General features: G+C 42.2%; 1 protein-coding gene across 1 annotated transcript in view; it reads left to right on the top strand.

The window, feature by feature from the left end:
* STOM (stomatin) overlaps positions 1-10,405 on the top strand; it is a 50,468-nt gene extending 40,063 nt beyond the window's left edge. The window contains exons 5-7 of the mRNA XM_043988722.1: positions 1,560-1,763; positions 3,517-3,651; positions 7,794-10,405. Of these exons, the coding sequence (XP_043844657.1) occupies positions 1,560-1,763; positions 3,517-3,651; positions 7,794-7,988 (534 nt within the window). The 3' untranslated portion in view covers positions 7,989-10,405. The remainder of the gene's footprint in view (positions 1-1,559; positions 1,764-3,516; positions 3,652-7,793) is intronic.
* The last annotated feature ends 1,671 nt before the right edge of the window (positions 10,406-12,076 follow it).

Below are 12,076 nucleotides of genomic sequence, written 5' to 3'. Positions count from 1 at the left end.
TGCCCCCTCTAGGTACTCTTTGATCTAGTGACACTGGCCTGAGTGCTTTGCTTTCTCTCTAGTTGATCCTCCTGGTTTCCTTCAAGTCTCAGCTAAAGTCCCACTTTCAAGACTTTCCCAGTCACCCAGCAATACCATTACTAGGTCTATATCCCAAAGAGATCATAAAAAGGGAAAAGGACCCACATGTACAAAAATATTTATAGCTGCTCTTTTTGTGGTGGCAAGGAATTGGAAATTGAGGGAATGCCCATTGATTAGGGAATGGCTGAACAAGTTGTGGTATATGAATGTAATGGAATACTCTTGTGCTTTAAGAAATGATGAACCGATGGATTTCAGAAAAACCTAGAAAGACTTACATGAATTGATGCTGAGTGAAATGAGCAGAACCAAGAGATCATTGCACACAGTATCAACAACATTGTGTGATGATCAGCTGCTGTAGACTAAACTCTTCTCAGCAATGCAGTGATCCAAGACAATCCCAAAAGACTTAAGGTGGAAAATGTTCTCCACATTCAGAAAAAGAACTATGGAGTCTAAATGAAGACTGAAGCATACTATTTTCACTTTTGTTGTTGCTTTTTCGTCATTGTTCTTATTTATTCTTTCTTGCATTTTTTCTTTTTGTTCTTATTAATTAATTAATTAAATTGCTTGCTGGCCATAGGAGGTGGGAGAAAGACTTGAAATTCAAAAAATATCTTGACATATAAATGAGAAAAATTAAAAATTAAAATAAAAAATACTTTTGGGGGCAACTAGGCAGAGAGAGCAGTGGATAAAGCACCGGCCCTGGATTCAGGAGGACCTGAGTTCAAATTTGGCCTCAGACACTTGACACTTACTAGCTGTGTGACCCTGGGCAAGTCACTTAACCCTCATTGTCCCACCAAAAAAAAAAAAAAAGACTTTCCCAGTCAGTCCTCCTTAATCTTAGTCCCTCCCCTTTGTTGCCAGAGGTGAGGAACTATCACCAGTTTATCCTGTATAGACCTTATGTGTACTTGTTTGTAGGTTGTCTCTTTCCATTAGCCTGGGAGCCCCTTGGGAACAGAGCCTGATTTTTGCCTTTCTTTGTATCTCAAGCACATAGCATACTGCCTGGCACGTAGGAGGCCTTATCTTCACCCAATAATATAAGGTAGTCAACTGATTTCTAATTGGGGGAGTAATAATAATATAGCTAAAATCTATATAGCACTTACTATGTGCTAAGCAAATGAAGAGGTCTTGCCTGAGCTCAGGCCTTGAAGGAGTAAAGGGATTGTACTGGAAAATCTTTTTTTTTTTTTTTTTTGGTGAGGCAATTGGGGTTAAGTGACTTGCCCAGGGTCACACAGCTAGGCTAGTAAGTGTCAAGTGTCAGAGGTCGGATTTGAACTCAGGTCCTCCTGACTCTAGGGCTGGTGCTCTATCCACTGCACCACCTAGCTGCCCCAAAAATCATTTTTTTAATTTAAAAAAGAAGTATCTACCATTCATTATTTCCTGCAGCATATACTCAAAATTTAGTCAGGTTAATGGACATAAGGTTCTCTCTTTTCTTCCTATAGATTCTCACTAAGGACTCTGTGACTGTCAGTGTGGATGGAGTGGTCTATTACCGTGTGCAGAACGCCACCTTGGCAGTGGCTAACATCACCAATGCTGACTCAGCCACCCGCCTCCTGGCACAGACCACCCTGAGGAATGTCCTGGGCACCAAAAATCTCTCTCAGATCCTCTCTGACCGGGAGGAGATTGCCCATAACATGCAGGTTGGTACAGCAGCTGCCCCTTCTGGTCTAATCAGTAATTGGCACCTGGTCTGTCACTTTCCTTTCCTAGAGTTGGGAATTAAAACAAGCTTTGGAAAAGAGGGTAGGATGGAGGGAAGGAAGAGGGAAGGGGTCAGAAAGCCCCAAAGTCTTTGCCTGGAAATGTTCTCCCACGTAGCCGACAAACTGGAGGACGGGAATGGGAAAGAGTGTTTCTTACAGTAATGACTTTTATTAGCTCCTAGGATTTAAAACTGAAAGGACTTTTAGGCATTTAACAGTATTTAACAGTTAGGAAACAGAAGCCCAGAGAAGCCACATGGTGAGAGTAGAAGGAGCACTGGACCTATAAATTAATTCCTAGCCCTTGGTGCTTGCTACCTGTGTAACCTCAGGAACTTAGAGTACCTCTCAGGCCCTCTGTTTCCTTATTCATTAAATCAAAGGGTTGGACTAAATGATCTTCCCTCTGACCCTTTGGTTTGGTGATTTAGAGCTTGATCTGCTAGTTCATAGCTATAGTCAGAAGAATTTCCTATTTGAAGAGAATTTCCCTTTGGTGAGGAGCTTGTGTGAAATGGGCTTGGCTGGTGCTCAGGTAACAGCCCCTCAATCTGTTGTCAGACTTAGATGAAAGCCTTTCCTGTATAATACCAGTACTTTGGATCTGTGTTCTTTTCAATGCGGGGGATTCCCTCCAGGCAATCAGTCAAATCAATAAATATTTATTAAGAGCTTACTGCATACCGGGCACTCTGCAGGTGAGAGATTGTGCCCATCCTTGCCTTCTGGTCCCATGGGACTCTTGCCTAATCTCCCATACATCCTCCACAGGGCGTTGTTGGTCCATCGGGAATATGGGGCCTTTCCACCAGATTGCTTCACAACCTGGCCCCTCCCTCCCTTTCCAGCCTTTGTCTATTTCCCTCAATGTGCAACATGATCCCACTGCCCTGTCCTTGCTGTTCCTCATACACTGCTCCCACCTCCCAACTCCATGCATTATCATTGACCGTCCTCCATTCTTGGCACGCTCTCCCTCCTCCCTTCTTCCTCCTGCCTTCCCTCATAAATCAACTCAATCCCATCGCTAGCGCCTTCTCTCTGAGATCACCTCCCCTTTTCACTACATACATACACACACACACACATATATATATATATATATATACATATATATACTATATATATAAAATCTTATTTTTATATAATTGTTTTTCTGTTGTCTCTTCAATGGAATGTGATCTAGAGAACAGGGGTTGTTTTTACCTTTCTATTTCAAGATTTTAGTACAGTAAGTGCTGAATTAATGCTTGTTTATTCGTTGCCCACAGTCACATATTTGGTGTCAGGGGTGGGGATTGAATCTTTGTCTTCCTAATTCCATACCCAGCCAGCACTTTGGCCACTATACTATGTTGCCTCTCGTTTCACAGTTGAGGAAAGTACAGTCCAATGAGAGTGGGTTACACAGGTGGTTAATGCTAAAGATGGGGTGAGAAACCAGGTCTCCTGACTCTCAGGTCATGGTTCCTCCATCGTTCTGCACACAAAACTAACAGACTGAAAGCTCTTTACCTTCCTCTCTCCATCCCAGCCTCCAAGCCCCATCCTTTCCCATACCAAGTGATAGAGTCATGGACTGTCATACCTATGGGACTTGGTATCCCCCTCAGGGACCTCTGGCTCACCCCCTTATTTTATCTGCTGAGACTTTGGGCAAATTCACCTTCATCCCTTTTCTTCCCAACAGGCCACTCTGGATGATGCCACAGATGACTGGGGGATAAAGGTAGAGCGTGTGGAAATTAAGGATGTGAAGTTACCTGTGCAGCTGCAGAGAGCCATGGCTGCAGAGGCTGAGGCTTCCCGGGAGGCCCGAGCCAAGGTAACCAACAAACCACCCTGACTCCAAGGATAAGGGAGCAGCTTTGCTCCAGCAGAAGTCTCTCCTACTTCTTACCATGTGTTCCCCTGAAATTTTCTCCCTCTTCTCTGTCTCTTCTATATCTTTGCCTACTTCATTAGTCATTGCTTTTTTTTTTTTTTTTTTTTTTTTTTGGTGAGGCAATTGGGGTTAAGTGACTTGCCCAGGGTCACACAGCTAGTAAGTGTTAAGTGTCTGAGACCGGATTTGAACTCACGTCCTCCTGACTCCAGGGCCGGTGCTCTATCCACTGCGCCACCTAGCTGTCCCAGTCATTGCTTTGCTTTTTTGCTGAACAAAATGTCTCCTGCCCTTTGTACCAGCTCCCATTTGACTTGTGTTCCTGCAGCTCTATAAGGTTCGAAGCACTTTTCCTTATAACATCCCTGCTAGGAAATTAGCATAGGAATTATGGTTCCCATTTTACAGATAAGAAAACAGACCCGTGAGGAGAGAATCAACTTTTCAGACCTTGCTCCAATACTAGAGATGGCTATATACATTACATATACACACATTTACACATATACATGTACATACATACATACCGCCATCTCTAGTATCAGGGGCAAGGTCTACTACACTAGAAATTATTTTATTCTGTGTTTTGTATCAGTAGCTCTACAAATGTTATATAGCTCTACCCAGACTCTACTTAACCTTATTTTAGAACAAATTTAATGATAGCTATAGCCAATTCCAGATCCTTTCAATTAACTTCATATCTCAGCCTCTTTGTAGACCTATATGTGTATGTATGTGTGTGTATGTATGTATATATATATGTATATGTATGTATATATATATATATTCTGCTTTCCTTAAAGAGTAACAAGCATTTATTTCTACGATAATGAATGCTGTTACTTTAGCACTTTCTTCACAATAATCTAGTGAAGGTCGGAATTCAAGTATTATTTTCCCCACTTAATAGACGATGAAGCTAAAGTTGAGAAAAAGAAAGTGACTTGCTCAAAATCACCTAGCCTCTAAGTGGCCGAGCTGGTCTCCTGTCTCCAAATCCAGGCAACTGTGTCTGATTTAAGGGTGAGCAATGAGCTGCCTCTGGACTTGGTCACTTTGAGCCAAGCAGACACCCTGAATGAGAGTCGTAGTGAGGACTAAACCACTCCACCAGAAAACCAGCCCACTCCTATTTGCTTAATTCCTGGCTTGGGAAATCACATATGCTATGGTTTTCTCGGAACATTTCCTGTTCCTTTCTCCCCTCCCTCCCTTTCATTTCATTATTTTTTTCTGTGACATATTGAGTCTGACTCACTAAGAACGTACAGTGTTTATAAGAACAATGAAAGTATTCTTAGTTGTGGGCACCCCGAAGCGTTACCTTAAGTCATAAGTTTAGTTCTCATAAAACTTAGGGCTGGAAGGATCCTTAGAGATTGTCTAGTTCAAGCCTATTATTTGGTAGATGGGAAAACTGAGGCTTAGAAAGATACAGTACAGTGAATTAACTGGGGCTACTCATGGTAGTAGTAACAGCCAAAGTTTTCCTATCCATGGGAATATTTCTTCCAGAGAGTTTAAAAATTAGATTCTTGAGGGTATAAGAATCCTCAATGGAATGGCTAGTCCAACCTGACCTGTAGCATAAGGCTTTCTATACATATCATCCCTGACAAGGCATCATCTGCTTGAACCAGCATCACCTGTAGTCTATGCTGAAGAAGACTTCACAGTGACACTAAAGCAGCCCCTTGCAGGGGTCTCTCATTGTTAGCAAAGCCCTTCCTCATTTTGAGCCAAAATCTACCTCCCTGAATTAGAATTCTTAGCATTAGTTCTAGTTCTACCCTCTGAGGCAATCTAATCCCTCTGGCCCCATGATGGATGGCTCTTCAGAGATTTAAAGACAGGGAGCATGTCTGTTCCTTCACATAAGTTATCCCCATGCCTGAAAGGTACTCCCTCTTCATCTCCTTCAATTAATCAGTCAATAAATATTTATTAAGCACTCACTAGGTACCAGGCACTGTGCTAAGTGCAGGAGATACAAAAAGAGGCAAAAGACAGTTCCTTCCTTCAAGGAGCTTATAGTCTAATGGGGAAAACAAGATGCAGACAAGTATATACCAGGCAAGCCACAAACAGGATAAATAGAATAAAACAGACATAGAACAAGAGTTACAAGGGTTTGGGGACAGCTTCCTGTAGAAGGTGAGATTTTAGTTGGGACTTAAAGAAATCCAGGGAGATCAGTAGTCAAGGGGAGGAGGGAGAGGCTTAAGGGACAGCCAGAGGAAATACCTGGAGATGAGATCTTGTACATGGAACAGTCAAGGGGGTGGTGTCACTGGATCCAAGAACATAGGTCAGGGAGTAAGGTGTTAAAGACTGGAAAGGGGGGGCAGCTAGGTGGCGCAGTGGATAGAGTACTGGCCCTGGAGTCAGGGGTATCTGAGTTCAAATCCGGCCTCAGACACTTAACACTTACTAGCTGTGTGACCCTGGGCAAGTCACTTAACCCCAATTGCCTCACTTAAAAAAAAAAAAAAGACTGGAAAGATAGGAAGGGGCTAGCTTATCATGAAAGGCTTTGAATGCCAAACACAGCATATTTTGTATTTGATCCTAGAGGCAATAGGGAGGCACTAGAGTTTATTAAGTAGGGATAGCGACATGATCAGACCTGCACTTCAGGAAAATCACTTTAGTGGCTGAACAGAGGATATCCTGGAGTGAGGAGCACTCCCCATTCATCATTCTTACCTTTCAAGACTTCCCACAAGCCACTTCTTCCCTGAATTCTTCTCTTCAAATTGCCTCTTATCTGTTTCTCCCTCCATGACACACAATGAAAATCTAAACTGCTTCAGGGTGATTTCATTTTTGTCTTTGTGCCCTTGAGCTCCTAAGTATGGTGCTTTTCACTTAGTAATTGCTTGAAAAGTGTTTGTTGGATTTATTTATTTTTTTGGTAATATGTCAGTGATTTCATCAGTGGAAGATTCCTCTAGTATAAGCTCCCTGTATCAGTGTAGATTGGAATCTGCTCTGTAGCTTACCCTGGTAGAGTTACCTAGGGCTCAGTGAGAGGTGAAGACTTGCCCACAGTCATGTAGCCAATATGTGGCAGAGCAGGACCTTCACTCTGGTCTTCTGGCCTCTGAAGCCAGCTCTTACCCACCATGGCATTTTCTCCAGGCTAATCATCCCTGGTTTCCTCATGGTTTCCAGTCCTTACATCATTTTGGTCACCTTTTTCTAGATAAACATCAACTTGTCAGAGCCTCCCTAAAATGTTTTGCTTGGGCTTATACCTACAATGGATAACAAGAAGGCCTGCTTGTCCCGCACCCCCCACCCCAACATGCAGGTTTAATTGATTTCAACAAAAATACTGTCTTTGAAATAAGCTACTCTCAGAACCCTGAAACTTTAATAGTGAGTGACCTGTTAATAGAGTGATTCTATTCAATAATGCTTTAGTATGTGTGGACCCCCACCCTCCACTCCTAGCGCTGTGGTGAATTGATGCTAGTTTGTGGGGTTTGTGTAAGCCTTTTCAGCTTTAAGGTCTTGATAGATAAGAAAATGAATCCCTTAAAGTCTCAGTACAATGGAGGAGGGAGGTCTGAGTTTCAGTGCCCACTCTCCCTGACACTAGGCACGTGATCTTGGCCAGGAGTCACTTCCTCTCTCTGAACTTCAGAGTCCTCATTTGTAAAATGGGGCGATTTGTATTTGTACTTTACTGAACCTTACCAGGTTGTTGTGAGTTACAAATTTGGCAAATCTTAGTGATGGAGAGGCAAGAGTTGTCATTTATGATGTAGTAGAGTCAGAGGACATGAATTCAGATCATGACCCTGATACCGACTGTGTGACCTCATGAGAATCATGCTCGCCTTCTTGCCAAAGCCCCAGTTTGCTCTTCTGTGAAACAAGGAAGTTAGACGAAATGATTTCTAAAGTTTCCTTGCGGTCTCATAATGCGACAGTAAAGAGGTACAATACAAGGAGAACATGAAGAGGTTCTAAACATGCAGGCCTCCAGCGTATGAGTCACTGCCCGGATAAGAATGATCTGAGTAGGTGATTATTCCTGTTCCCAAGTGACCACTGTCTTTCCTGTGCTCTAGGTCATTGCTGCAGAAGGGGAGATGAATGCTTCTAGGGCCTTGAAAGAAGCATCAATGGTCATCACTGAGTCTCCTGCTGCTCTCCAGCTACGCTACCTGCAGACCCTGACAACCATTGCTGCAGAGAAAAACTCAACCATTGTCTTTCCGCTGCCCATAGACATGCTTCAGGGCATTGTCGGGGCAAAGCACTAGGCTTGCCTAGGACTGGGCAGAGCTGAGCTGTCCAGAAGGAAGGCTGAGCTGGCAAACCAAAATAGCCTTCAGCCTGCAAAGAGTGAATGGGGTGAGGGAGCTTTCACCCCTTCCTTCTTCTTCCCTTTCTTCTCCTTCCTGTCTTGATATATGCTGAGTTTGATGTGCTTAGAATATTAGCAATCATAAGGACAAGCCAGTGAATTGTTAGCTTTGGTGACTTTTGAAAGAGATCAGGGAGCTGGATGGTTTATGATATTTTACACTTTTCGTGCTTTTTGATAATCCTTCGGTAGCTCAAATACTTCTTTTGGTTGAGTCTGTCTGTTGCTCATCCCAGCAGCCCAGGGAAAGGGCAGGTACAGACTGACCTTCCAATCGCCCTCCCTCTCTCCCCCTTCCCCACATTTACTAAGCTCGGTCTAGAAAGTGATATCAGCACATAATGAAAACGCAGAGTATTAGAACATGAAATGGTAGAGCTGGAAGGGACCTTTAGAGATCCCAAGATGACCTGTTGGACCAAATGATCTTTAAGACACCTCCTAGTTCCAAGTCTACAGTCTAGTTCAATCCCTTCATTTTACATGGGAAGAAATTGAGGCCTAGAGAGGAGAAAAGATTTGCCTAAAGCCACACAGTGAGGGAATAGCAGTGGCAGAGCCATTTTGACCCTAAGTCTCTTGAAACCCAGGCTGGGGTCCTTGCTGTTGCCTCTTGCTATGATAGAGGACTCTTCCAAAGCCTACGCTAGTTATCTTGCAGGAGCCCTACCTTCTCCATTCCTTATGAAATTCAACCATATTTTGAACTCAGTTCCCTTTTGTTGAAAGAAGGCTCTTGCTTCTTCCTCACAGGGAGAGACTAGAGCGTTCAGCCCCTGCCCTTGCTACTAGAGATAGCTCTATTTTGATGCCCTGCAAGACGTCATTAGCCTCTCGTTACCATGGCTGCAGAGACTGGTAGTCATGGAAATGATATCATCAGAGGCCCATTTCTGCCATTCAGAAAGATTAAGCTACCCTTTCTAAACCTCTAAGACCTTTTTGTGGATCTGCCATCATTCTATCCTTTGCAAAAAGAAGTTTGTTTTTTAAAATTGATCTGAGCCTCCTTAGTGAATGAGCAACGTGTCAGCCTCCTTACAAAGCAGCTGAAACCCCTTCCCAGAAGTGCTTTATTATCTCAGACTTGCCTATCTTCAAGCATCAGGTTTAAAATAGTTTTGTATTCTGATTTTTTAAATTAACCTTTCTCTAACTTCTATAAGCCAATTTTTGTAGATGTTTTTCTGTACCTTTAGGACTCAATGTGGTTGTCTTTAAAAAAGAAAGATAGAAAGAAAAGGTTATGGAGAGACATTGTACTTTATAGACTTCATGATTCGTGTTATATATCTATATACCACTGTGAAGTGTCTTTGATTTGGGAGTACTTATGGAACAATTTCCCTTACCCATTATAAGTGTATGCTGAGGGGGCGGCTAGGTGGCGCATTGGATAAAGCACTGGCCTTGGATTCAGTAGGACCTGAGTTCAAATCCAGCCTCAGACACTTGACACTTAACTAGCTGTGTGACCCTGGGCGAGTCACTTAACCCTCATTGCCCTGCAAAAAAAAAAAAAGTGTATGCTGAGGGTTCTGTGAGTGGGAGCAGCCTCTCTATATGTTCTCTGCACCCACTCTTAGATCTAAAGCAAGGCCCAATTCATCTGAAAACTTCAATTCCATATAATCTGTTTGCTGGCTCTTCACTTTTTCCCCCATCATGCATTTCACACTAAGAAAATTAGTAATACCTAGTATTCTTCCTAGTAATTAGTAATTAGTAATTAGTAATTCCTAGTATTCAGTGGTCTATCTCATACTTCCTCTGAGGCTTGAGGCTGACCTGGAAACATCTTAGGGTGGAGTCTGCTTTGCACAAAGTCCTTTGTGGCTCCAGTTCTCAAGTTTAGACATAGTCACTCATTCCCCTGACTGATTTGCCATCATTTTTTTTTCTTCCTTCTAGTTTAAAGATTTTTTTTTCATTTTCTTTGTGGGTCTCTGGGCTTTTTTCTTTTTAAAATATAGAACACAAAATTCATAGATATATTTTTTTAACTTAAAGGGGTTTTTTGTTGTTGTTTTGTTACTCAATTCTCAGAAATTCTTTCCTCCCCTACCCCATCCCTCACACTTTGAACTGTTAACCAAGAAAACTATATTCTGTGCTCATTTCTGCCTCCCACTCATGGAGTGTACTATTTTCCACGGTCGTTTTAAATCTAGATTCCCAAGCTGCCTTCCCTTGTCTGTTTTGGAGATATAACAGAACAGTAGCTTTGGGTGGAATAGCTCGTTAGGGACTGGACTGAAGCTGAAGACCGAGGATTCTCCCAAGGTGACCGTAATAAATTATTGTGTGCCTCTCTTCCTGGTCCTGTTGTCTTTTTGTCTGTAAACATCCATGATGCAAGTAATGTATTCTGCAAACCCTGCTACCTCAGAGGTTGAGTCTAGTGGATTTCTTGATCTTGGGGGCTGTGAGCTTCAGTACACAAAGGCAATTAGTTGTCCTTCAGTTTTAAGCCTGGCCTTAATAAGGTGAGCCCTTCGGGGTTGGCCTCCAGGAAGGCGAAGGTTGCCTAAAAGTTGGAGAGAGTGACCCATTTTGAAAATAGAGCAAGTCAAAGCTCCCATGGCAGTCAGGGCAGGACTTTGTCCATGAGTAGTACCAGTACTTCCCATCAAGGGAAGACTCAATCTTTAAAGAAAGGAAAGGGGGTTATACCACCCCAAAATCCTGAGTGTTCTAGTTTTCCAAATGTTTATGAATGCTAATGACCAAAGGATGGTTTAACCTCATCTGGCATCATCCCTAAGAGCTCAGAGCCTATTACATATGAAAGAGACTTGAGAACAAAGAAAGTCAGAACTTGGGCCTCGGAGAAGAGAATGTTAGAGCTGGAAGGAACCTTCAAGATCATCTCATCCAGCTCCTTAATTTTATAAATGAGGAAACTGAAGCCCAAAGATGTTATATACTGCAAGGAATAGAAAAACCTTTTCAACATCCTTTGGCTGAGGCAGAATTTCCTTTCCTGCCCTCCCCAAAAAACTCTTTCTTAGTTACTTAGAATACTTTCTGCTTTCCTAACTTAATCTCATTCCTCCTTCTGGACTCAAGAGGAGGACCCAGGGAATAGGCTCCCAGGAAGTAGAAATAAAAATAAACTTCTGCAGTCTTTGAATTGAACTTTGTAGATGTTTGGCTCCCCACTCCTCCCCCTCACCCCCATCTTGTATTTCCCTGAGAGAAGTAGTGCCTGATATGCTTCCACTGATAGAAGAGGCAGTGGTCCATTTCACACTTCTTCTGAGGCTTAACCAACATTGACCTGTAAACATCCTAGAGTGGAAGCTTCTTCCCACAAAAACCCTCTGTGGCTCCAGTTCTCAAGCTTAGGAATAGTCATTCATTTCCCCCAGCTGATTTACCATCATCTCTTTTGTTCCAGTTAAAACTTTTAAAAAATGTTCTTTATGGGGCCTTTTAAAACTACAAATACACACACATATATATATATATATGACAAAGTTTGCAAATATATATTTTTAGTTCAGAGCAGACTACAGATTTGGTACCAAACTGTACAGCCCAGAAGCTAAGAATGGTTTTTACATTTTAAAATACAGTTTATTTAATGGGCCAAGAATATTTTGTACATTTTAAAATACAAACCACTTTATGAGGTCAGTATGGCTTTTACATTTTTAATAAAATCTAATAAATTGTATTTAATACTTTAAAAATTGTATTTAAAAAGTTAAAAACCATACTTGGCTCCCCAACTGGTAGGATTTGACTCATAGCCCATAGTTTACTCTCCTCTGGTTTTAGAGTTTTTATTTTGTTGTTACTCTATTTTCTAAAGGTATGCCCCTTCATCTCTTCACTTTGGTCTGGTGACCAAGGAAACTACATCTCTACTACTTGAGAACTTGGACCGCAGGTTTTCCCCTACCTGCCAGAAACTAGGGCCCTAGAGAAAGACATTTTTCCCCCAGCCAATCAAATAGACAAACCTTAAAAAAAGGAGAG

Source organism: Dromiciops gliroides, chromosome 2 (assembly GCF_019393635.1).
Source record: "Dromiciops gliroides isolate mDroGli1 chromosome 2, mDroGli1.pri, whole genome shotgun sequence".
Classification (NCBI taxonomy): domain Eukaryota; kingdom Metazoa; phylum Chordata; class Mammalia; order Microbiotheria; family Microbiotheriidae; genus Dromiciops; species Dromiciops gliroides.
The sequence above is the reverse complement of the archived record's forward strand: the minus strand, read 5'-3'. Positions and strand labels throughout refer to the sequence as shown.